The sequence below is a fragment of the Acomys russatus genome, chromosome 18, assembly GCF_903995435.1.
Source record: "Acomys russatus chromosome 18, mAcoRus1.1, whole genome shotgun sequence".
Classification (NCBI taxonomy): Eukaryota; Metazoa; Chordata; class Mammalia; order Rodentia; family Muridae; genus Acomys; species Acomys russatus.
In genome coordinates, this window is record NC_067154.1 from 3,793,810 (window position 1) to 3,819,934 (window position 26,125).

The window sequence follows — 26,125 nt, forward strand, 5'->3', positions numbered from 1 at the left end:
GCACACACATGACCACTAGGAAGCATGAAGATGCACACACATGACCTCTAGGAAGCATGAAGATGCACACACATGACCTCTAGGAAGCATGGAGATGCACACACATGACCGCTAGGAAGCATGAAGATGCACACACATGACCTCTAGGAAGCATGAAGATGCACACACATGACCACTAGGAAGCATGAAGATGCACACACATGACCTCCAGGAAGCATGAAGATGCACACACATGACCACTAGGAAGCATGAAGATGCACACACATGACCTCTAGGAAGCATGAAGATGCACACACATGACCTCTAGGAAGCATGAAGATGCACACACATGACCTCTAGGAAGCATGAAGATGCACACACATGACCTCCAGGAAGCATGAAGATGCACACACATGACCACTAGGAAGCATGAAGATGCACACACATGACCTCTAGGAAGCATGAAGATGCACACACATGACCTCTAGGAAGCATGAAGATGCACACACATGACCTCTAGGAAGCATGAAGATGCACACATGACCTCTAGGAAGCATGAAGATGCACACACATGACCTCTAGGAAGCATGAAGATGCACACATGACCTCTAGGAAGCATGAAGATGCACATACATGACCGCTAGGAAGCATGAAGATGCACACACATGACCTCTAGGAAGCATGAAGATGCACACATGACCTCTAGGAAGCATGAAGATGTACACACATGACCACTAGGAAGCATGAAGATGCACACACATGACCTCTAGGAAGCATGGAGATGCACACACATGACCTCTAGGAAGCATGAAGATGCACACACATGACCTCTAGGAAGCATGGAGATGCACACACATGACTGCTAGGAAGCATGAAGATGCACACACATGACCTCTAGGAAGCATGAAGATGCACATACATGACCGCTAGGAAGCATGAAGATGCACACACATGACCTCTAGGAAGCATGAAGAGTGATTGAGGTGGAGAACATGTTGCTCTGTTAGACAGGAGACAGGAGAAAGGAGAATCCATTAGCCTGTTCTCCTAGCCTGTAAGCTCATGGCTGTCCTGTCTCTGTCTAAAGAAGAGATTTCTGTTACTCAAAAGGATTTTGAAGTTGTAAACAATACTCCAGAATAGGCTGGAAATAATCTGGTAAGGTAGCATGTTAGCATAGTTTTTATCTATTTTATTGAGGTTTCTTACAGCTCTTTCTCCCTTCTCCACCCAATCCCTTCCAACACCTCACACCAGAGAGGAGAGAAAGAAGGTTAGTGGGGAGCAGGCGCGTGGTTCTCTAGGGACTTCCTGCTGGTGAGAGTCATTGGGTGGCTTGGGACAAGTCCTGTCTTCGGTTCAGGATAGCGCCAAGCTCTTCTCATCAAACTGCACCAACAGCAGCAGGAGCAGCAGGGAGAGCAGGAGCAGCAGGGAGAGCAAGAGCAGCAGGAGCAGTACGGGGAGCAGGAGCAGCAGGAGCAGCAGGGAGAGCAGGAGCAGCAGGGGGAGCAGGAGCAGCAGGGGGAACAGGAGCAGCAGGGGGAGCAGGGGGAGCAGGAGCAGCAGGGGGAACAGGAGCAGCAGGAGCAGCAGGGGGAGCAGGAGCAGCAGCTCTTTTTCTTTCTCAAACTGCCCCTCCCCCCCTGGAATTTATTCCCTCTTTGGAGTCCTCAGAGCTAAACTATCTGGCAAAGATCATGCCCCACTCAGAGCCTGCACGAGGCAAATAGTCTGCTGCTGTGGACAATCTAAAGCAACCCCATATCCTACACCTGGGATTAAAACAAAAACATGTTTAAATAGCATAACTGATATTTTAAATACACCAAAACTTCCACTAAAGTAAGAAGAAGTCTTAAACTAGATTTTCCAAATGTGTGTGTGTGTGTGTGTGTGTGTGTGTGTGTGTACGTACACATATATATTGCCTGTGTTTGGAAGTGCCTTATATTTATTTAATTTGGAATATTCAATTAGAGAGTGGAAGAACGGAGAAATTGCAGCCAGAGACACAGATCTATCTGTAGCTGTTTAGACGTCGTAAAAGAGTCATTACACATCAGCGGGGAAAAACCCCGAGAATTATTTTATCAAAGACAATATTTTTTAGAAGCTACACATGGTATTTTAGGATTATAATCCCAGATACTCAGGAGGCTAAGACAGGATGACCCAGGCTCAAGGCCTTGCTGATAACTTGTAAGGCCATTGTCACAAATGAAAAGTAAACAACAGTAAAATCGCAGATGGGTATATAGCTCAGCAATGAGTCATTGCTTAGTGTGTGCAAGCTTCAAATCCAGTGTCTAGCCCAGTCAGTCAGTTGTCTATTAGTACTTTGGAAAAGACAAATAAGAGCATAGATCTCTTGGGATGTGGAAGGTGTTTCCTTATACCAAAAGGAAAGATTGATTTGGTTACATAAAAATTATAAACTTGTTATGGCCAAACTCTTCCATGTTGAAAGTCAATATGCAAATGAGACACACTAGTTACATGACAAAGGGCTAGTTTATTTATCATGTTAAGAGACCTTATGCATTACTGGAATATAAAGAGCATACACAAAAATGGGGATAGAATTTGTTTTTGCAAAAGGCTTACTTCTCAAGATGAGGAGGAACAGATGCCCATTAGATTTTCACCGTGAACTGTAGTTAAACACTGATCTTTTTTTTTTTTCCTACTTATTTTTTTTTTAAACACTGATCTTGAGGGCAGCAGTAAGGAGTGGCTCTAGAAATAGACTGCAGGGCTGGCTGTTGGCACCACAGTTGGCTGAACTCTAGTTCCCTTTGTGAAAAGAGAAAAGGGAGTATTTATAGGATTACAGGTATGTGCTGCCTCCACCTGGCACAAACATGAAGTATTTTTGCTTAAGAAGAGAGTACTGGGGGCTGGAGTACATGGAGAGATGGCTCAGTGGTTAGAGCACTGGCTTCTCTCCCAGAGGACACAGGTTCAATTCCCAGCACCCACATGGCAGCTCACAACTGTCTATAGGTCTAGTTCCAGAGGATCTAACACCCTCACACCTGTGTGAGTGCAGGGCAAAACACTAATGCACATAAAAAAGAAGAGAAAGATTTTTTGAAGTACTTTTTTTTTTTTTAAAAATAGTGCTTAGGAAAGGGAGATGGTGTGAGATAGGTAAAGAGACCAGTTAAGGGCTCCTGTGAAGTGTTCTGTATTGTTTGTAAGAAAGCATTCAAATGACTGCATTGTTCATGGGACTTATTTATTTATTTATTTATTTATTTATTTATTTATTTATTTATTTATTTATAGACAGGCTATAGAACTCCATATTAGTCCAGAATGGCTCAAACTTGTAATCTTCATGTGTCTTCCTTTTCCAAGTGCTGGAACAACAGGTTTCACAGATGCCTGGCAAGGTTCCTGAAGTTTTAGACTTTTAGAGGACTTTAGGCTGAGTACAGCTCACTGCTAGAGAACTTGCTCTGGATATGCAGGGCCCTGGTGTGATCCCAGCACCATGGGGACCACGTGGGAAGAAGTTTAGAATAATGCTAATTCTGTTCATTCAAGCTGTATTTGAGCCAGGTGTGGTGGTACTCACCTATAATCCTAGCGCTCAGCAGGCTGGGGCAGGAAGATAACTAGTTTGAAGCTAATTTGGGCTGTATAGCAAGATCCTATCTCATAATAAAAGCACATTTAATAAGTAGAATTATATGATACAATAATCAGGAAGATAAATGGATATATTCCTTTTGAAAAGTCAAAGCCAGAAGAATACTCCATTAGTCTAACACTAGAAACAACAACTGAAAAATAACCATTGACAGGAAAGTTGTTAACTGGCTTCAAGCCTGAAGGCAGAATAAAAAGAAAGCACAGTTCTCCACAGTCACGAAGCCCACTGTGGCACAGCACCAGAGCTGGAAGAACCCAGAAAACCCCTGCAGGGGTCTTGAGAAGCTCTCCAAGTGTGAGCTGATCCTGATTTTAGTTACTGGGGTGCAGACAAAACTGAAATAATTAGCATGTTAGCTTTCCCAGCTTCACCAGGCAATAAACGCTCACATGACCAGCTGGTAGGGGCTGTCAGTCAACTGGGCATTGTATCTTTTCCTGAGATATTAAACTCCTTGTTTCAGACAAATAAACAAATTTTGGGTATGCTTATCTGTATGTGTGTTGAAATAGTTTTTCTTAATAGTAAATTTCAGAAATCCTGCCGAACATAAAGACTGATTGTTTTGTTTGTAATTTTAATGAACTCCTGTAACTTGTGCTCACTTTCTCTTAGGCGAGTGGCTGAGCTATTTATGTTTGATTTTGAAATCAGTGGAATCCATCTAGATGAAGAAAAGGTAAATCTTTTTATTTTTAAAATATGCTTTTAGGTTTATTTCTCTTGTGTATGAGTTGGTCTGAATGTATGTAGTCTCCTTTGGAGGTAAGAAGAGGCTTTCAGAGTCCCTGGGACTGCAGTTATAGATGGATTTGGACCGCCATATGGGTGCTGAGTACCAATCCTTGGTCTTCTGCAGGAGCAGCAAGTGCTCTTAACCTTTGAACCATCTCTGCACACCATGTTTTCTTTCTTGAGACAGAGTCTATGTAGCCCCAGCTGACCTGGAACTTGTTATGTAGACTAGGCTGGCCTCAAACTCACTCTGCCCCCAGAGTGCTTGGATTAAAGGTGCATGCCAGCACATGGACACTTTACTTTTGTGTTCGTCTTGTGTAGCCCAGGTAATTAATTAATTAATTAATTAGCTGATTAATTAAGAGATCGGGTCTCTTGTAGCTCAGGTCATCTTTGATCTTGCTATGTAGTTGAGGAAGAACTCGAACTTTAGATCTTGCACCGGGCTCAGTGCTGGGGGGTGAACCCTGGACCCAGGGCCTCCTGCATATCAGAGCAAGCATCCTACCAGCTGAGCTCTATCCTCCGCTCTGTTTTTCTTGAAGACAGGGTTACATGTTGACCAGGTTGGCCTTGAACTTGCTGTATAGCAGAGGCTGCCCGTGTACTCCCGACCCTCCTGCTAGGATCATAAGCATGTGTCACCACACCAGCTTCCAGCTATTTTGCCCAGTGTTGTTACTAATAGGTAGTTGCTAGAGCCCTTGTGTACCACTTGGCCTGGTGTTAGTAAAGCCTTACGACTCTTTTATTTTACATAAAATCCTTCGGTAGGTGGTGTCTAAATGTGATGCTCTGTGGAAGCTGGCCCGTCACCCCTGGTGATCCAGAATGAGGCGACATCACAGCTAGAGGGTGTAGGTATCATGGAATGAGGCTGAGGTGAAGCACAGGGGACTGTTAACAGAGATGCCTGCTGATCCACATGCGTACTATGGCAGCAGAAGGCGTTGGTGTGACCCACAGTGTTCACTCTGGATAGAGGGCCTGTCACATTGTCTGAACCTCTTGTATTATAGATGTTGAAACAAAGTAACCTGCTCAGGCTCTCAGCTTTAGTGCCAGGAATTCTCACTGGCTGTTGCTCTCCTCAGAGTCGGATGCAGTGCCACACTGGGGTCCTCTGAGTTGCGGTAGAGGAGTGACAGGCGCCATCAAGAGTGGCTCTCTATGGCCTCTTCTTTCCATAGTCCAGTGGCAGATGGAAACACTCAGAAACAATGTGTCTGCAGTGAGCTGAGAGCAGACTTTTTTGAACAGTGCCTTCTGTGCTCTCACCTGGCCTTTACACTGTATTATGCTTCCTAAGTGACAGAGTGGTGTTGTGACGCTGACGGGAGGAGATGCATAGGTGCCATGCGAAGGATCGACTGCCTGCTGTCCAAGGGAGGGGTGTGTTGGCATCGGTCCCAGGAAACAGTTTATGCCATGTCCGATAAACAGGTCTCTGGTCTTTCTGTCTCCCTCTTAACTTTGTGTTGTTTGTTTTGTTTTTTGAGATACTTGTATCCACTTTCTGCAGCCCAGACTGGTCTTGAACTTGTGATCTTCTTACTTCAGCCTCTTCAGTGCTAGGATCACTTGTGTGAGCTGCTGCTCCTGGCCAGTAAACCACAGTGTGTCTATTCACTCACCTGTGGGGGCTTATGTGTCAGGGCTAAGCATGTAGCTCTTGGTTCCTCTAAGTCTGCGGCTGTCTTTCCGTCAGGCCCCATTAGCAGTTTCTTTGCCGCTGCCCCCCGATTCTGTGGTGACGTATACCCTACAAAGTGTGGAGTAACTGTACATTTCTCCTTCACTGCCGTTCACACCGTCTTAGTAACTGGATCTTCAGATGGCATCTTAGATTTGATGGCAAGTCACATCTGCCAGAGGACCTGGCTGGCTGAGGCCTCTGTCTTCTCAGAGGTGACAGTGAACATCTGCCGAGCATTTGCTGTAGTAAAGTGTGCTTCTTTCTCCCATACTGCATAGTGCCTTTGAGAGTGCGTCAGGATGAAAAGCTGGTGAGCCTAGAGCTGGTGGGAAGGGCGTGATCTGTAGGCTGACCTAGAACTCTCAGGTGCTAGGGTCACATGCTTGAGCCACCACAGCTGGCTCCTTTGTATTTTGTCATAAGGTCTCACTTTTGGGAAGTGAGCCTGCCAAGTGCTTGTGAGTATAGGCACGTGATGATCACATGTTCCCTCTGGTGCCTCATGCATGCTAGGCAGGTGCTCTGCCACTGAGCCGTTATCGCCAGCAGATCATAGTTTTTAATGCATCCCAGTTTTAGATTCAGTAAAATACCTAATGAATGGAAGACGAATCATTATAACGCCACTAACCGACTTTGACGTCCTGACTTACTTATCTGTGGGTGATGGGTCTGACACGTCACAGGCTGGCCGTGAGCCAAGAAGGACCCTGAGCTTGTGATCGTTCTGCTTCCACCTCCCAAGTGCTGCCAATGCAGACCTTGTCCATCGCGCCCGCTCTGTGCGGTGCTAGGACCAAGCCCAGGGCTTCCTGCATGCTGGACCAGCACACAGCCAACTGCATACAGGCCCGCTCGGACCCTACCTTAGTAACTGTTGAGGAAGCCTTGCTGGTAGGAGTGGGTGCGCATAGCTTTAGCATCCTACAAAATGCTTGTTAAAGCGGTGTTTGAAACTGCTGACCAGTGCTTATGATCAGCTTTACCGGCACAGACACAGCTGTTCCCGCCCAGCACGCTCGTCCTTACAGCATGTGACTCCCAGAGTCCATCAGCATTAAAGATGGAGGAGAGAAAATCAGTCTTCTCTGCGACTCCCCTGTCTGCTCTCACAGGTCCCTCGGACAGGGAAGACACCACCTGCTTTAGAAGGGAGGCTGTGGCGGCAACCCACCAACATAACAATTTGCACACCATAAAAGCTTATGGTCTTTTAGGTTTGCTGTGGTTTGTTTTGAGATGAGATGTTGCTGTGTCTCTAGGCTGGCTTTGAACTTTGGAGCTCAAGCACTCCTGCCTTCTTCTCTGCTGAGAAAATGTAGCTACAGGTGTGGGCCTCTGTGCTTGCCAGATTTCACTTTACTTTAAGGTCTTGTGAACATAATTTAGGAGTTTAAGTTTAAGTTTATTTTAAGGAATGTTTCTAGTAGTTTCACAGGTGTTTAGAGTCCCAAGTTGTACTTGTTGGATGGGTCTCTAATGATGGAATATGTCCAGATGATTACTGGAATCAGAAAGTGAACTAGATTTTATTTTTTCTAGAGGTTGTAAAATATTATAAAACTTTAGGATGATTAATTTTATTACATTTATGGTTTTTCATTTTTGTTTTTTTCATAAAAAAAGCTTTGGGGACGATCTTTGAACTATAGTTTTTAGATACCATCCGTCATTTTTGTTATTCCACTGACTACCACTAGGTGGCAGTACATGGCTGCAAGAGAAGTCAGGATTAGAAAGACATTGGAAGCACTGGAAACCAATTCTTCCCAGGAAAGTTTGATTTTTCCATATTGAAAACTTCAGGGTATTGTCCTACATTTATCTTTTTTTTCCTGATATGGAAGTCTTGTTATATAACCCAGGCTGGCATTGAACTTGCAGTGTAGTCCAGGCTGATTTTGAACATTTAAAATGCCTGCCTCAGCATTCCTCAGTGCTGGAATTATATGCATGTGCCCCATAGCTGGTTTATTTTATTTTATTTTAGTCAAGGTGGCATGGAATCACTATGCTGCAGAAGTTGACCTTGAACTTCTGATCCTCTCGCTTCCATTTCCTGTGTGCTGGGACTGTATACACCCAGTTTGTGTAATGCTGAGGACCAGGGTCAAGGCTTTGTGCGTGGTGGGCAAGCACTCGGCTGAGCTACACCACCCCAGTCCTTCTCAGTTTCTTGTTCGGTACACATTTACATCTTATATATTTGTCTGAAGAAAAAAATAGTGTTGCTTAATAATTTTTAAAAGGCAGGTCACGTGACTCACCTGAACCACATCCTAAGTCCAGTCTGCAGCCTGACTTGTTTCTTGCTGATGTAGCTGGCAGTGCAGTGCGTACCTAGTCCTCTGATAGGCCGTAGAGATTACACGGGTACAGTTTATATTTGTGGTGTGTGCCGGGCCTGAGGCTCAGTGGCGGGAGCGCTTGCCCAGCATGCCGAGGCCCTGGGTTCAACCCTCAGCCATGCACACGACAAGCAAGGGGCTCAAGCCTGTTGTCCCATCATTCATGGGGCTGCGGGCTGGGGAGAGAGGAGGCAAGAGCGAAGCTGAAGGTCATCCTCAGCAGTGTCTCCTTTGACCATGGACCTCGGAAACTCCTCCCTGGAGACTGTTCTGGAGTGTGACTGCAAGCTCAAACTTAGATGACTGTGAGGAACTGGTCCGTGTACCACACACCTGGCCCATAGTGCGGAGGCTGCAGCTTTGCCCCTCAGGCCTTCCCGTTTTCAAGGCAGGGTCTGAGTGACCCGAGCCAGTGGTCCTTCTGCCATGCGACGCACACCCTGTGCCCTGTTTGCATCGGCTTTGCTGCTGTCCTTGCATAGCGTCAGGTGTGCGTGTGTTGAGAGCCTCTGACCTGAACCTGCCGGGTGTTCACTGCTGTTCCGGGCAGAGCTGTTTCTCGTCTCTCTTCCCTCTCTGCCCTTTAGTCTTTTACAATTCAACATCTCTCTAATTTACTCTTCAAATGCTTAATTTTTTAAAGTGCTACTGATCACGTGTTTCCAGCTCACTTGTTGACTTAACTTAATGAAAATTTAGGGGACAGAGGATTACACTTAAGTGTTCCGTATCAGCAGTTCAGAAGTTGATTTCCTTCCCGCTGTAGATTGTCTGTCTGTGAAATGCCAATTTACATTGCTTTAAAATACCTTCTCTCCCACGTGTAGCGCAAAAGAGCAGTGGACCTCAATGTTAAGATCCTGGATTTGAGCAGCACTTTTCTCATGGGGACCAACTTACCTAACAAGATACAGAAGCATCTCTTACCGGAGCACATTCGGCACCACTTTGCCCGTGATGGGAATCATGCCGTCGTCGATGGCCTACATGCAGAAGCCTCGGAGGACTTGGTAGGAGGCTGCGCTGCTCTTTGCTCTGCTCCCATCTGAACACCAGTGGATTGTATTACTACTGTTTTACTCCCAGATTGATTAGTAACATGTTATTACGGCCTTACAGATCTTGTTGCATTACTGAGCTCTGAAAATGTAATTTGTGACAAGTTGATCCCACAAAGGCTTTGAATAAGGAAAATAGTTAAAATTCATTTCTCTCAAGGATTAATTTTTGGAGTGCAGTCAATAGCTAGTGTGGTTGCTTTTAATTTGTGAGGTCATTGTGTCCCTGGATTGAGTGCTTTGTGGCATAGAGACAGAAGCATTGGCAAATTGGCCTCCCAGAGCCTGCCCCATGTGCAGTTGTGGCCCATAAAAGCACTGTGATTTGGTGAGGGCTGCTCTACTTTGGAAGCCATGGCCAGCTACAAGTAACATGTAACGTGGGGAGCATTGGCCTGGGTGGGTGTTGCCTAGGATTTTGAGCCATGTCATTTAGATCTTTGACTTTCTCTTCTTTCACTGTTCTAACTACAGGTTCGGGAGGCGGCTTATAAAATTTTCCTTTATCCCAATGCTGGTCAGTTGAAATGTTTGGAAGAATTGCTAAGCAGCAGAGATCTTCTGGCAAACTTAGTAGGTTACTCTACATTTTCCCACAGGGCGCTCCAGGGAACCATAGCGCAGACTCCAGGTGAGCCTGTCCATCCAACTTCTAAGGACAAACAGGACTTTGAGGAAACACAATTTCTAGTGGGTGGGTGGGTGGATAGATTGACAGTGCTGGAGAGCCACCCCAGGGAACTATGTGTGCAGCCCAGAACTTCTGATTTTAAATGTCTATAAATGGGTTAAAAGACAAAAGGCATTTGCCATATGGCCCAGGCTGTCTGAACTCACGGTCTCTTCTTGCCTGAGCTTCCTGGGTGCTGGGATCCTGCATGAGCGACCATGTCCAACAGGGTTTGTTTTTAATGCATTCAGAGAACCATTTGTTGATGTTTCAGCATCTTTTGATAGCACTCATCTTTGAATAGAGTAAGTAATTTGTATGTATTGGCTGAGAATAAGTCAAACCTAAGTTTTTTCTTGTTATTAATTTATATTAATCCATTCTAACAGCCCAGTGTCATCATATTAGTTGGAATTAGAGTGGGAGGGTGAAGGATGATGTTTTTGCTCAGCCAAGGTGGTGAGGTCATAGCCGAGCGCCGTCCTGCGAAGGAAGGTTCGTGTTAGGTGGGTGGGGGAAGTGGGAGTGGGTGAGCTGGCCTTGTGCTGAGCAGGGGATTCTAAGAGAGAATGAAAATGCATACGAGCTTTTCAGAGGCGCTTTAGTATCTGATAATTGAGGCAGTGAATCCGTCCAGACTGCTGAGGGTGGTGGAGCTGCTGAGATTCTAGCTGCACTTTGGAGATGTTGGTGGAGAGGGAGGGGTGGCCGTGCAGCTTCTTGTGCGCACTCACATGATTGTGGGAAGAGGGAGCACTAGGATGGACTCCGTGTGTGGGGGTTCCCGGCCTGCCTTCTGTCTTTGTTGCTGTCTTGTGCAGCCCCCCCCCCCAACCTGCTCCTTCGTTCTTCACAGTTCCTTTGTCTTTTTCGCTCTTCCTTACACAGCCACACATCCCTTGACCTGCTGTCCTCTGTCTCAGGGTTTTACGTGGTGAAGAGACACCATGACCTGGCAACTCTTCTAAAAGAAAATATTTAATTGGGGCTGCTTCACAGTTCAGAGGTTTAGTCTATTACTGTCATGGCAGGAAGCTTGGTGACATGAGGGCAGGCACAGTGCTGGAGAGGTAGCTGAGAGTTCTACCTCTTGATCCACAGGCAGCAGGAAGAGGCGGTGAGCCACTAGACCTGGCTTGAGTTTCTGAGACCTCCAAGCCCACCCCCAGTGACACACTTCCTCCAACAAGGCCACACCCACTCCAATAAGGTGACACCTCCTAATAGTGCCACTCCCTGTGAGCCTAGGCATGGTTTTCATTCAAACCATCACATCCTGCTTCCAGCCTGGGTGCTCCAGGTCGGGTTTGCTGAGCCCCAAGCCCACCTCTTCCATGATAAACTTCCAAAAACATTGCACTCTTTCTGCCTTCCTTCAATTCGGTCCTTGAACCTTTAAACCCCTTACTTTTTTGTTTTGTTTTGATTTATTTTTTTATGCCCAGTATGGAACCTAGGACCTCACTCATCCTAGGATCTTCTCTATCACCAAGCTCCATCTCAGGCCAGCTTTAAAACTGCTTTCATATAACTTAATTCCTAGATTGATTGATATATATATATATATAAAACATATTTTCTGTTTTTGACACTCATATATTTCAAGCTATCGAGGATGACCTTGAACTCTTGATCCTCCTGCCTCTACCTCCTTCCTGCCAGATTGCAAGAGTGTGCTACAGTGCTCATTTAAATTACTGTTAATATTAGCGGAGTTAAAATACCATAATTTTACTTTTATACTATATGAAGTATTAGTAGACTATTAGTGCTGCTGTGTCCCGTTATTTAACCCCTCGCCAGCCCTGTGGTTTATGGGTCACAGAACGAACCTCAGGTTAGTGTGTCTCTAAAACACGGCCCAGCAGGAATCTGTACACACCTCTGAGGCCTCTTGCCTGTCATAGCTGGAGTCAGAATGTCTTCCTGAGCTGCTACTCCATCAGATGTTCACCTGGGCCCTAGAAGCGAGTCAGTGTGGCAGGGAGGAGAGAGTGGCTTCTCCATGCAGGTGGGATTGCTATGGAGAGATGGAGCAGGGATGGGACGGAGCATGCAGTGTGCAGGCAGTGCTGCCTTTGCCAGGAAGGCTTGTGTAGAAATGTGATGGTACATGCGGGATGTGCAACACTTCTGGGCAGGCCTGGCAGTTTGCCAGAACGACCCTGCAGTCCCTTGGGGAGAAGGTGCAACCATATGCCAAGGTCCTAAGGCAGAGATGTGCCAGACACACCCAAGGAAAAGCCAGAGTGGGCGCTTGTCGAAAAGAGATACGTTGTGGGGCTGCATGTAGGGAGAGCTGTTCCGGGAAAGATGAGGGCTTTGCAGGGTTTGGGCAGGGAGGAAAGCTGACTTACACCATGATGACCAGAAGTGCTGGTAGCCATAGGATGAGGTGAGGAGGGAGCATTGGAAACTATTATGTGACACTCAGGAGGAGAAACAATGGCACCTTGACTAGGATGCCAGTGAGGTGGTCCGTGGGCACCAGCTTCTAGATACATGCTGTTTTGAAGGGGGAGCTTTACCCTGAGCAGCTAGAAAGACTGTAGGTCACTACAGTGGGGACCAGGAGCCTGGTTTGGTTCAAGATAAGGTCAGGATGCTGTTGTCTTGAAAGTGATCACTGTAGATACACGCTGTGGGCTGAGGGCTCTGAGATGGAAATGTACGTTGAAATGTTTACTCAAAGGCTCAGGACTGTATGAAGTCACTAAGGGAGTTGGGGGAAGGAGCAGGAGGCCACAGGCTGCTCTGGGTCAGACTGGGAGAAGAACCACTGTGCTTTGAGGAGTGCTGGGATAGTGCATACCAAGAAAAGGAAGCAGAATGTGTCCTCCGGCCAGCCGCGGGAGAGGCCGAAGGAGAGCAGAGGGATGCCCATTGTGGGGGCTGGCCATTGGCCCAGCCTGGCTTGTTAGAGTTGACGGACTCAACAGTAGCTAAAACCAGATTCCATCAGTGGCAAGCAAGTTGCTCGCCTGCAAGTCATGTAGTGCCATTTTGGAAGAGACTGCTGCACATAGTCACATGAGATGTGACCTGTGTCCTTGAGGATTTAAAATTTACTGCCACATTAGTACAAACAACAAGGCCATGAAAGTTTAGCTAGCAGGTGGTGTTTGTTAGCTGATTGGATGGCTTGTAGCTTTCAGGGAGGCGATGGCATTGACGAAATGATGAGTTTTCACAGAGAGCAGGGTAGAAAGAGAGGAACTGAGGTTATAGTGGCCATCATTTGGTGGTGAATTTGAAGCAGCCACATAGTGAGCATTGGGTTTCTCTTTAGGGAGTTTCCCATTTAGTGGTGTGCATGCGTGCGTGCGTAGGCCTGACGTAGATGCTGGGTGTCTTCTTTGGCTGTTCTCCTCCTCATTTTCTGAGAGTGATCTCTCCCTGAACCCAGACCTCACCAATTGGCCTGGAGTGCCTGGCCAGTAGGCCCCAGGGAGCCTTGTGTCGCTACCTTCCCTGATCTGGGGTTGCAGGCGAGTGCTGCTACACCTGTTTGGTGTTTTCTTTGTGTTTTGGAGGCTGGTACTCAGGTCCTTGTGCCCACATGGCAAACACTTTACTGACTACGTCATCTCCTTAGTCAGTCTTTTTAATAACAGTGTTTGCAAACTCTTTACATATCACCAGAAAAACAAAATGGGTGACTGAATAAGACATGGTTGTGTGGAAATCAAATACACTGAGATAGATTTGTTTGGAACTGTTGTCTGTGGTAGCTGGGATGATGGGAACAGCTTCGAATGCAGGCTTTTGTCTCCTTTCAGTTTCTGACGCAGTTAACTTGGCACACGAGACTGAGTATGAGACTTTCTAAAGATGACAGGGGCAAGAGACTGTGGCTGTGGTTTAGGCTAACCCGTTCCCTGCTTAGCCTTTCATTTACTCAGAAAGGAGATAGCTTAAAGACAGGGCAAGAAATTAAACCCATAGAAAAGATCATCTGGAAAATATAAAGGCTGTGTTTGTGGCCGACCGAAACACACATAAAAGCATTGCGTGGAGGTCAGGGCAGAAGGCGGCTTGGGATACTTTCCATGGGAAAGAAAGGTTCTGCTGCTCAGCCTCACGGGGCCTCGCTGGTGCTGACTGTGACTGAAGAGCTGCCGTGAGCACTGAGGACCAAGTCAAGACCTTGTTTAGTTATGCCTGGTATTGATACCAAGCAGGTTATTTTAAAAAGTGACCCAGGCAAACTTTGCTTTTTAAAGTTGAGGTTTTGGTGAATCATTTTTCTAAATGGTACTGATATCATTTATATTTTTATTAGTGTATATTTTATAAGGCTTCAGACGCTCAGTTTTGTTTAAAGATGTCATGAACTTTGACCGTGTTCACTCCCAAGTATCCTCCCTTGTCCCTTTCCCCTACCGTGAGTCCACTCTCTCTTCCCAGATAGCATCCTTCTGGTTTCGTGTGTGTGCAGTGCACAGTGATGTTTGCTTAGTAACATGATCTAAGGACATAACGTTTTGGGGGTTAGGGGAGCTAAGAGGAATTGGAGTGGGGAGTGGAGATTGGCTATGATCAAAATATATTGTATGTGTGTGTGAAATTCTCAAAGAATAAGTTACATTCTTTAAATGACCATCTTCAGTTCCATCTTGTTTCCTGAAAGTGACATAATTTAATTCTTTATGACTGAGTAAAGCTCTCTCTCTGTCTCTCTCTCTCTCTCTCATGCACGCACATACTCTTCTTTATTGTTTCATCTGTTGGTAAACATCTGGACTGCTTAAGTGACGTGGCTGTTGTGAAGGATGCGCAGCATTGCTGTGGGCTCTGATGGAGCCCTTTGCATAGCACCCAGGACTGGTGTGGCTGGACTTTAAGGTTTTAGGTTTTGAGGTCCCTCCACTGCTGAGTTCTGCACTAGCTGTACCAGTTTCAGTTACCACCAGCTGTGAATAAGGGCGCCCACTTTCCCATCCTTGTCAGAGTCTGTTGGGTTTTCTGTCTTTTCAATCACAACCATCTGATCAGAGTAGGATGGCTTTCAGTGTGGATTTGCATTTACCTGATGGTTAGGGGTGCTAAGCCATTTTGAGCCATCGTCTCTCTTTGGAGCTGGGCTGTGTTGGCTGTGACTCCTGGCGCAGTGCCCCATGGGCCGAGATTACCGGCATGTTCTGATTTTAGGATCAAGCCAACATCTAGCCATCTTGAAACTTAGGAATAAGTACACGTGTCTGTGGCACTTTTTTCCATACAACTGAACAGGAATTTTGGGTTATTTTCTTTTTGCTCTCCATTAATGTTGCTAACACTGGGTACAGTCTGAGGCTTTAGCACTCTGTTAATTTAATTTGTTTTTCGTAGGAGATAGTCAGTGTCTAGAAATACTAATCATATTCCAATCATATGGAGACAACTCTGCCTACCTTTGAAAAATCATTACTTTAGGGGGAACTACAGGTGATGAGCCTCACATTACAGTTTTAACATGGCTGTCCGTGATATTTTACAAACCGTAATTGAAGGAATTTTCTTTTGGATTCATTTTTAGAGACTGTCATGCAGTTCCTTGAGAAGCTATCTGGAAAACTCTCTGAAAGGTTAGTTTACATTCTAATTAATAGTTCAGTTGTGTCCTCAGCTTCTGTGTGTGGTATATGTATGTACGTGTATATGTATGTGTGCAGGTTCATGTATGTGCACATGTGTGTAGGTGGAGGCTTGAAGGTAAGTGCCCACCTCTATCACTCTCTACCTTACACATTGAGACAGGTTTTCTCCCCTGAATCTGGGGGCTCGCCAGCTCAGGTGATTCAGCTAGCCATCTTATCACTTCTTAATCTTCTGCCTGGGATGCACTTGGGTCCTGGGGAATCCATCCAAACTCTGTTCCTTACACTTGGGCACCTTCTAAGATGTCTCTCCAATTTCTGCAGTTGAATTTTTTTAGGAAGAGGTTTGTTTTAAAAATTAAGAAGTAATTTACTAAGAATGTAAGTTTAAATGTGAGTCAGATCTGTTGGCAAGAGATTGTCCCCTTAGAAGATGTTGAAAGCAGCCTCCCTACAGTTGGTACCTTAACGACTTAAGGTTGGTCTCAGCAACTAAGCTGGTTTCCCCCATGACCCACTTTGTTTAATAACCCTTCATTTGTGTCTGTTTAACCACCTTTCCAAAAGGGTGTTTTGTTTTGTTTTTTATTTTGCGTTTTTGTTTTGGTTTTTTTCAACACAGGGTTTCTCTGGGTAACAGCCCTGGTTGTCCTTGAACTGGAGCTCGAGCTGTAGACCAGGCTGACCTTGAACTAACAGAGCCTGCCTCTGCTTCTTGAGTGCTGGGATTAAAGGCATGTGCCACCACCTCCCAGCCCATAAGGTTCTTCAAATCATTTATTCTAAATTGTGTCACTAATTATAAGAAACTCATAAAATTGCATGTTTCTTTTGGGGCTCAATACAGGAGAGCTTGGGTGCAGTGGGTCTCCAGGACTTGGAATTTTGGTTTAAGGATTCTCTGCTTGCGTGTTGCAAGGCCAAGCTGTGTTCCCCTTTCTGTGCCCCATGCCTCATGGTGCTCTCCTTTGTGCTGGCTGCTGTCTCTGCCCTTCCCTCCAGTGCTTGTCCTCAGTGGGCTCTCTCCCAGCGCTTGGAGAAGGGTTGGCCACCTTGCCCTATTATAGCCAGCGTTCCAGGAAGAAGTGGACCATGGTTTGGGAACCCAGGCCTGTGCCCTCTAATCTGCCTCACAAAGCTGTGGAGTCTCCTTTGCCATTTTTTGATCATAGGAACACATCGGGTATTAGCTCAGATTTCTGTTTTGAATATTTGTTAAGGTTTATTTTATGTGTTGACTGTTATGTCTACATGTACGTATGTGCACTGTGTGCTTGCCTGGTGTCTGTGGAGTTCAGACGCAAGCATCCGATCTCCTGGGACTGGAGTTACACAAAGTTGTGAGTGGCTGTTGGGTGCTGGGAACTGAATCCAAGACCTCTAGAAGAGGCATTAAGTCATCTTAACCACTGGGCAACCTCTCCAGTGGCATTTGTTTTGAATTTTAAACTTGTGCCTTTGAATCATTTCTAATTTGGCTCATATTTACACTTCAAAAATCTTTTAACGCTAGTGAAGCGCTGTCTCTGTGACAGTGGCGAGGGAATGTTGACCAAGAAATTTCTTAGTTTACTTACTTTTGTTTGAAGGGTTCTCAGTTTATGTGTAGCTATAGATTGTATTCTCAGCAAATATACCTTCTAGTTGTCTGTGTGTGTGTGTGTATGTATGTTTGTATGTGTGTATATGTATGTGTGTGTGTATGTATGTATGTATGTTAATGCAAAGGACACTTCTGTTGTCCCGTTTTTCTGTAAGGAAAGGTGAAGTGTAGCAGTTGTAAGTCATCCCTACAGATGTCTCATAGCGGATCTTGCTCGTTTGCTGAGCTTGCTGTGCTGATTCAGAGTCTGCTGGTGACTCTGTGTCTGCTTTCCCAAGCCTCAGTACTTTCAAGGCTTTCTTCTATATTGTACATAAGGTAGAATTTGTAACAACTCAATGACCTATGTAGTTTCATAAAACACTTTAGTAAAAGTTGGGTTAATTATAGTTTGCTTTTGTTTTCATGACAGGGTATCCCTGTGTATCTGTGTATCCCTGGCTGTCCTGGAACTCGTTCTGTAGATCAGGCTGGCCTAGAACTCACAGAGATCTGCCTGTCTCTGACTCCCTGAATGCTGGGATTAAAGGCGTGCACCACCACCACCCGGTTAAAAGTTTATTCTTAATGCAATTACTAATTTTTTTCTTAATAAGTAATGATGGACTTGTTTTGCAGAACTAGAAAAGATTTTGAGATGATGCAAGGAATGAAAATGAAGCTAAATCCTCAAAATTCTGTAAGTTAAGTATGTTGGAGTTTTTCAAATAATATAAACACGATTTCAGCTGAAAGCAATATCTGTTGGTTCTAGAACCTTCTTTGTTTAATTTTACCTTTGTTCTTTACAGTTTCATACATTTGTATAGAATAATTTGATCATATTTTCCTCCCCCACTGGTCTCTTATTCCTTCCCACAAACCCTTCCTTTTCCCCATCTAGTCCCCATTGTGTCGTGTGTGTGTGTGTGTGTGTGTGTGTGTGTGTGTGTGTGTGTGTGTGTGTGTGTGTTTCACTGCATTTGACTAGGGTGCCTATATGACCATAGGTGATGGATTATTTATTTACTTGAGCAAGGGCAACTTACGAGTGGACTATAACTCCCTCCCCCCAGCAACCATGAATTACCTGCAGCTCTTTAGGGAGAGGTGGGGCCGCATTAGCCCCTGAGTTACCCCTCATCAATATGAAGGGCTATTTCACTGTGTAGAAGGCCCTTGAGTTTTGGTTGGATTTATTCCCCATCCTCTGATGTGCACATGCATTACCAACAACCCCACAGTGGTTGCTATGTCTTGCTCACTTGGTCCAGTCAGCATAATGTCATCAATAAAGTATGAATCGGTGATATTTTGTGGAAGAGGCAGATGACCAAGAGCCATTTGAACTAAGTTATGACACAGGGTTGGAGAGTTAATATACCATTGCCTGTATGTGTTGTTTTCAGCCATAAGGTCATATGACAGTGTAGACCAAGTGTGTTTGTGGCTAGCATGCCGCCCAGGGACTTGGCATGTTCTAAAGTGATGGGATTGCAGACATTAGGACCCTTGTTCCCATGTGGCCCAAAGGTACCACAGGCTTTCTGGGGTTGTCAGTACCATTCTTTCCCGTAGGTGCTGCTGTTGATGATTCTTGAGTGGACAGCGCCCTTCAGAGCTGTAGGCACAGGGAGATATGGAGAAAGGAGCCTTGTAGATGTGGAAACTATGCCAGTTTCTCAGGCCCACCCACTAAGTAGTGGATGATAGGTTCCTGGACTGGATGGGATTAGAGTAGCATGCCAGCCTGGCACCTGGCTGTGTCTGGCCTGGTGGCTAATGTCAGATATCTGCACCTTTTGCAGCGGTGGGCACATCCACATAGCATGCCAGCTATAGATCAGAATTCAGTTGGGCAGACCTAACAATTAAAAACATGCTGCCGAGAGCTGATTCATTCAAAGCTGACACACCTTGTCCCTTTTCGCCCAACATTTTTGTGTGGCTGATGGATGCAGGCAGTTCTGCAAATGTCAGTGAAGTCCTCTCCTGAAGGCTCAGTTCTGGACAGTGGTACCTCCTACTTACCCTGTTGCCCCAGCTAGAAGCCGCGCTCACTGCTGGCTGTTGAAGTGTGCGCAGTTCCTGCCCTGAAGCAGTAGCACTGCCCCGGAACTCGGCCTCACACGCCCGGCTAACGCTCTGGGTTGAGGCTTGTTGTTGCGTTTCACTGTGCCTTGCCGGGGGGTCCAACTCTTGTTGCTCCCCCATTCGCTTGCCTGGGACCACAGCCTCGGCTGGCTCCTTACTGGTTCTCACCTAGATGTAGTTGCTTAATTGGCTTCCCAGCCTTTAGTTCCTGCTTCCCTCCGAAGCACACTGGCGCAGCCCAGCGTGGGCGCAGAGCAGGTGCTTGGCACTTACTTGATCTACGAGGGTGTGAATCAAGAAGTGAGTGGCTTGCCGTCTGGGAGATTCTCCTGCAGCACAGATCTGGTCGTACCATTCCCTGTTTGAAATCCTTCACTAACTGCTGTGCCGTTCTTTCCATACCTAGGATGGCATGGCTTTCCTTACTCACTTCTGCCTTGTTTTCTTTTGTTCTTCAACTCTTGTCGGTCATTATGTGCCAACCACTTAAATATGCTGTGCTGGGAGCTTCCAGTCACCTCAGGTGCTACACACAGGAAGGCGCCTCCTCACCTTTCCCCCTCCATCAACTGCTGCCGTATCTCAGAATGTTTCTTCCTCCAAAACAGCCCTGAACCCAACACGTTGCTTTACAACTTCTCAGAGGTCTCAGATGCTTGTGCCTTGCGCACATAATACATTTTGTGTGTTCTTGTTGTTGTTTAAAAAATGACCGTCTCGTGGGTTGTGGTTTTGGGTGAGTTGCGTGGAAGGGTGCTTGTGTATGTGTCTGGAAGCCAGAGGTCACCCTGACAAACGCTTTCTCGTGAGCTGTTCCCCTTAACTGAGCTCAGAGCTCACAGATTCAGCCAAAATGGCTGGCCAGCCAGCCAGTGAGCCTTAGGCATTTTTCCTGGTGCTGGGATTACAAATAGAAACTGCCACACTCAGCTTTTTACGTGTGTTTTGGGGATTGGATTCAGGTCCTCATTCTTGCATAGGCAGTACTTTATTGACCGAGCTATCCTCCCATTCCCGTCACGTGTTACACTGCCCTTGCATTAAATCACTTGGCCCTCCTACACCATCAGCTCTACTAGGGCCACTTCCATCTGTGGTAGGAGCCCTACTCTGCCATTTGTAGACGGTACACAGTCATCAGCTGGAGGAGCTGGGAACTGGGACCTGAAGTCTAGGAGGTGGAGCCTCGGGGCTGCCATCCCTGCCCTGCAGGTGCTCAAGGGAGAAAGACCCTGAGTCTGCACTCTTACGTTGCCACGCATGATGTGCCCCAGGTGCCATGGCGCCGTGAGGGAGAGTCATAGCGTGCTGAGTCCTTACTCAGAGCCAGGTGTCCCTGTGTGGGAGGTGCTGGCAACTTATCAGCAGGCACTCAGTGAGTGGCTGTCCTGTGCAGCCTGCTGTTTGACCTCCGGTAGGCCATCCACTCAGGTGCTCAGGTTTGCTTTCAGCGCCCTCCGCTGGCTGTCACACAGCTGCTAATGCTTTGTTACTTTGGGGCTGGGCTTGTGAGTCTGAGCCACCATGCTCTGTTCTTGTATGACCTCCTTCAGACATACGGAATTTTCTCTGCAGAGATTGGGGCTGCTGCTGCCTCAGTTGCAGTTTAAAATATTGCTTTAATTTTTGGGCTGCACCCTAACCTACTTTTACAAAGATGTTCATCTCATTTTACTACCTGCAATGTATTTTATGAATTTATATATAGGTTATGCTTTAAGAAAAATTTTATTCTGACTGATTTAACCCATTAATGCTGACTTTTGTTGATTACCCTTTAGAATGTCATTTACCTTGGCCCCAGATTCTAAGGTTATGCCTTATTTATACCTCTGTGCATTGGTTACAGAGAAGTCAAATTGTGCCATGCCATGGCTTTTAAACATTTTTTTAGATATATGTTTAAAGTAACTGGTTTATGTTTTATAAGCTGGCCAATTTCTGATTTTAAAAAAAGATACTCAATTATGTTTGCTGACAGTAAACCATTTATGCCTTTCAGAAACTAATGCCTTGGGACCCTCCTTACTACAGTGGTGTGATTCGTGCAGAGAGGTAAGCTATTTCAGAAAGGGTCCTGTGGGCAGGACACAGGAGTGTATGTACTGAGCATCACACGCTGCCCTTCCCTGAGACACTTCTGTCTCTGAGGGCAAAGCGGATGCAACACTCGGTTGCAGTGTCTTTGATCTTCCCCACGTCTGTCCTTGGGTGGTTTGTACCATGTCTTTAATTCACTGGGCAGTGCTGTCTCATATGTGTAATTGGTTCTTGATAATTCTATTAAACACACAAGCACGTGCATGTGCGCGTACACACACACACACACACACACACACACACACACACACACACACACACACATCTATCTATCTACCTATCTATCTATCAGTTTTTCTATTCATTTGCATATGTCTATAGTAAGGGCACACAGCCACAGCACACATGTGGTGGTTGGAAGACTGCTTGCAGGAGTCAGTTCTTTTCTACATGTGGGTCCTGGGGTTGAACTAGGGACATCAGACCTGGCAACAGGTCCCTTCATTCACTGAACCATCAAGCTAGCCTACTATCCCTACTTTAAAGCTCTGAGGTACACTCACACTGAGTTTTCAGGAAGCGTGTATTGCTTGTTAGATATTCAAGCCCATATTGATCCAAATAAAAGTAATCATATAATAGGAATTTGGGGAAGAGAATGTCACAATATTTTGAATGGCATTCAAAGAGGGTTTTTTGTTTGAGTTTGTTTTGTTTTGTTTTGTTTTTGAGATAGGGTCTCTCTGTGTATCCCTGGCTGTCCTGGGATTCACTCTGTAAACCCAGCTGGCTCGAACTCAGAGATCCTCTGGCTTCTGCCTCCCAAGTCCCAGGATTAAAGGCATTTATCTGGCTGCTTCATTACATACTCCACTGGTTCCTCTCTGGAGGTCATTCCTGTGCTGTCTATAAAGACTCAGTGTGAAACACTTCCACTGGGGGCAGGATCTCACGGTTGATGCTGCAGAGTGTCCTGTCACAGCAGGGGACAGTCATTGGCTGTCCCCCCTTCCACCAGTCTTCCTAAGGGTAAGCTTAAGTAGAGTGTGCCCACTGGTGTCTGCGTCCTGCTGAAGGCCGGGGTCTCTCTTGTCTGGAAAGCCTGTGGCCTCCTGGTCCTGGAAGCCTTGGGGCAGCCGCTTCCTGTGCAGCTCACACGGCTTCACTCCCTTCCATGGCTCTTGTGTGAGGCAGTTCTCTTTCTCAGTTACCAGCTCCAAAATGAGGATTGCATACTTTCCCAGAGGTTCTGCTGACTCAGCCTGTTTCTGTTATTACAGTCTTGGGAGGACGCCACATTGGCCAACTGTACTGAAAAGTTGTAAGACCTTGATTTTTAGTTCAGGCTTTCAGCAGCTTGCTTGGGGAGACCCAGTGATGAAGGAATTGTGTCTCCTTCAAGACAGAAGCGGGCAGCAGTTTCTCCAATTGTGAGCCATGAGACCAACAATAGTCTAAGGATGGACTGGACTGTTGTCAGGAACTTGGCCTTTAATTGTAGGCTGGCTTACAGTTTCAGATGTCCATGATCACCATGGTGGGGAGCTTGGCATCAGGCGGGCTGCAGGGGCAGTAGCTGAGAGCTTACATCTGATCTGCAGAGGGAGGGAGGGAGGGACTGACTGGTGTTTAAATATATGAGACTGTGAAGACCCTTCTCATTCAAACCCAACACAGCCGTAAGCATGCCATTAGAACACTGTTCTTTCCGCCTCTGTGCTTTGTGCTTCTGGGGCTTGACTTTCACACCAGGAAAGTGGGAAACACTTCCCAGGCTCCAATGCACATAAAAGATATCTCCTCGGGGAAAGCCGGGACTGGCACACTGTTACCATGCTCACTGCCACAGCCAAGAAAGCCATACAAAGCCAGTGCCTCCCTCTCCTCTTCAATGCAACATGGTCACAGAACCTGAGTCATAAAAGATAGTGTGCATTGCTAATAGTAAACACTCATTTGTGCACTGTGTCCCATAAAGAGGTTGTAGCCCTAATGATTAGGCCAAGTGCTCAGGGGTGCCTGGGCACTGGGAAAGGGCTCTGGCACAGAGACAGTGGGTGCTGTTGATTCCACCCATTGGCTGATGGGGCATGACGGAGATCAGAGAGAACCACCAAGAGAGGAGCCGCTTCTGAGCAGCCCTGGAAAGGGGCTCCTGGTACAGGAAGTAGCACCTGCAAGGGCTTGAAGGCTGGGGAGGGAGGATGAAAGGGTGGTGGGGTACAATGCAGGAGAGGTCAGATACTCTTGACCTTGCTCAGCCATCTCCTCAATACCCTCTGGGACTCATGCCAAAGGAAAGTGAGCGAGAATGGAGGACTTACAGAAACAAAGCTTTGTTATCTGCAGTGCTGTAGGGTGCTGAGGGATCCCAGGAAAGAGTCCTTTAAACAGGCTAGACGGCAGGTAGCCAAAGGAACACCATGGCGCTCAGTTCACACTGGTACTGCAGTGTGATGTGCTGACTATTGTATGTCAGTGGTCTCCTTGCCCTGAGGGCGCTAGGCTCATGGTTAGTCATGCCAGGCTCTGGATATGACCACCGTGCCTGCCTTAATAGGGTGTTACTGATCAAGGTCACCTGTTAACACATACCTGTAATGCCTCTATCCACAACTTCCTTAGTTCCTGCACTACATGGAGGAATCGTCTCCTCTACCACAGAGACTCCTCAGGGGTACAGCACATGACTCTGAACCCTTCTAGCATGCCAGAGCCATAGCCAGTGCAAACAGTATCTCTGTGCCGAGGCTCTGCTGTGACCTCCTGGTGTCCTTTTGCTCCAGCCTTCGAGCTGGGATAATGGGTTGTGCCACCATGCTTTGGTTACTGTCTGTTTTCATTTGGAAACTTGTCTTTGTGACACCTTTTCTTTTACCCTTTTCTCCTTCTATTGTTCTCCTTATTTATATTTCACAACTTTGTAGTTATCCTAAAGATTTTGTGTAGTCTCCTCTATTTTTCACCGCCTCTTACTCTCCCCACGTCAGCCTCTCACTGCGTAAGTAGCTCAGAGTTGCCTCCCGTGGCTTGTGCTCTCCCAGCCTCTGCTTCCAGAATGCCCTGCCGCCGAGTCCTGGCGTTTATTTCACCCTTGAGACGTTTCTGTTGACATTGCTTCCAGCTCAGTGAGTCTCTCCTCAATGGTTCTAAGTCTGTGAGCCCTGAAAGGCATTCTTTGTTTCTGTCACAATGTTTTTTGTTTCTAGCATGTTCTTTTGATTCTGAAGGTCCTTCTTCCTGCATACATTACCCATCTGTTCTTGTGACATTCTCTGCTTTTTCGTTTGGGGACGCATTTCACAGCCTTGTCTATTCATTCAGTTCTATATCACTGCTGTATCTGAGACGGATTCTAGTATTGTTTGTCTCTTCTCACCACTGTTGGAGTAGTTTGTGCCCTTGGGGTGACCTTCATAGTGTTTCTCAGCCCCTCCCTTCCTGCTGGGGTGAGCCTAGAGGCTGAGCGATGCTTGGTTTGGGTGTTTCTACGTCATTTTCACCCCTCAACTCCCTGGCCTTTCGGTTAGGTTTTGGCTAAGTAGTTTTCTTTTGAGGGCAGGCTGTAGTAAGAATAGAATGTTCTAGCAATATTTCAGAGTGGTTCCTTTTCTTCTCCAACTACTGACAGGAGGGATTTTTCTCCACCTTAATTTTGGGAACTGTAGGGCTCCTGGGAGTGCACTCATGCAAGTGTGGGGTACTGTACAAGACGAGAGGGCTGTGGGGGACACGGCTTGCTGTGTAACCTGGACGCTGCTGTTGCCGTGGAGTTTGTTCAGCTCTTGTGTCCGAGAGTGTGGTGGCTTTGGGGGTCCTTGAGTGTCTGATTGGAAGCTGGAGCTCCCCTTTCTTCCTTTAACTATGTATTCAAGTCAAGTGGTGTTCCTCTGGAAGTGGTGGTAGCCCTGTCTGTGCTGTCGCCTGCCATCCCTTATTCCTCTAGGTCTGGGATCGACCGTTGATGAGCTGGTGATCACGTGGCCATGTTTCCTGTAGAGCCTTTCTCCCCCAGCTGGAGCAGCAGCTGCTTGCCGGTCCTGCAGGTCAAATTCTCATTGCTACAGTCACGTCGTGCCTTCAGACTGTACATGTCTGTCTTCCCACGGGCACGCACATTCCTTCTCCTCCAGCATCCGGGGCACACTCACCTTCTCCTCAGCACACAGTTATGTGTACCCTGGATGGTCTGGTTCTCATTCCTTGCCTACGGCTGTCTCTCTTACAATACCTGGTTCACTGGTCATTTGCCTCCGTTTATGGGATAAGGAGAAAATAAAAGCAACAATAACAAAAAATAGTCCTTATATTTGGAAATGAGTGACATTCTAAGTGAACGTATATTGTATGACATGCCATGTCAAGGATCAGTGCCTCAGCCCCATGAGAGTGGCAAAGCTTTCCCCAGGTGAGGCTCAAAGGGATGGCAGCAATGTGTGTAGAAAATTCTACCATAGCTTTCTCCCTTGGATATGTATGTCCTAGAGGCTGCTGCCCTACAGAGACTGCTCCTACTGAGATCAGCGAACCTGTCTCCTTGTTCAGCTGTGTACCATAACCCTGCCACCCTGTTTGTCTGTGTCATAACCCACCTCCGTGTTCAGCTGCCTTCCGGTTCACCTGTGTATAACAGACACCCCGAGCTGTGGAGGTGCTGTGGCTTCTGCATCAGAGAGCCCA

The 26,125-nt window shown here is 46.5% G+C and overlaps 1 protein-coding gene across 1 annotated transcript in view; it reads left to right on the forward strand.

The window, feature by feature from the left end:
• Mipep (mitochondrial intermediate peptidase) overlaps positions 1–26,125 on the forward strand; it is a 125,882-nt gene that overhangs the window by 12,698 nt on the left and 87,059 nt on the right. Inside the window, exons 5-10 of the mRNA XM_051160657.1 lie at positions 4,256–4,319; positions 9,250–9,432; positions 9,955–10,111; positions 15,669–15,717; positions 17,951–18,011; positions 21,408–21,460. Coding sequence (XP_051016614.1) covers positions 4,256–4,319; positions 9,250–9,432; positions 9,955–10,111; positions 15,669–15,717; positions 17,951–18,011; positions 21,408–21,460 — 567 coding nt within the window. The remainder of the gene's footprint in view (positions 1–4,255; positions 4,320–9,249; positions 9,433–9,954; positions 10,112–15,668; positions 15,718–17,950; positions 18,012–21,407; positions 21,461–26,125) is intronic.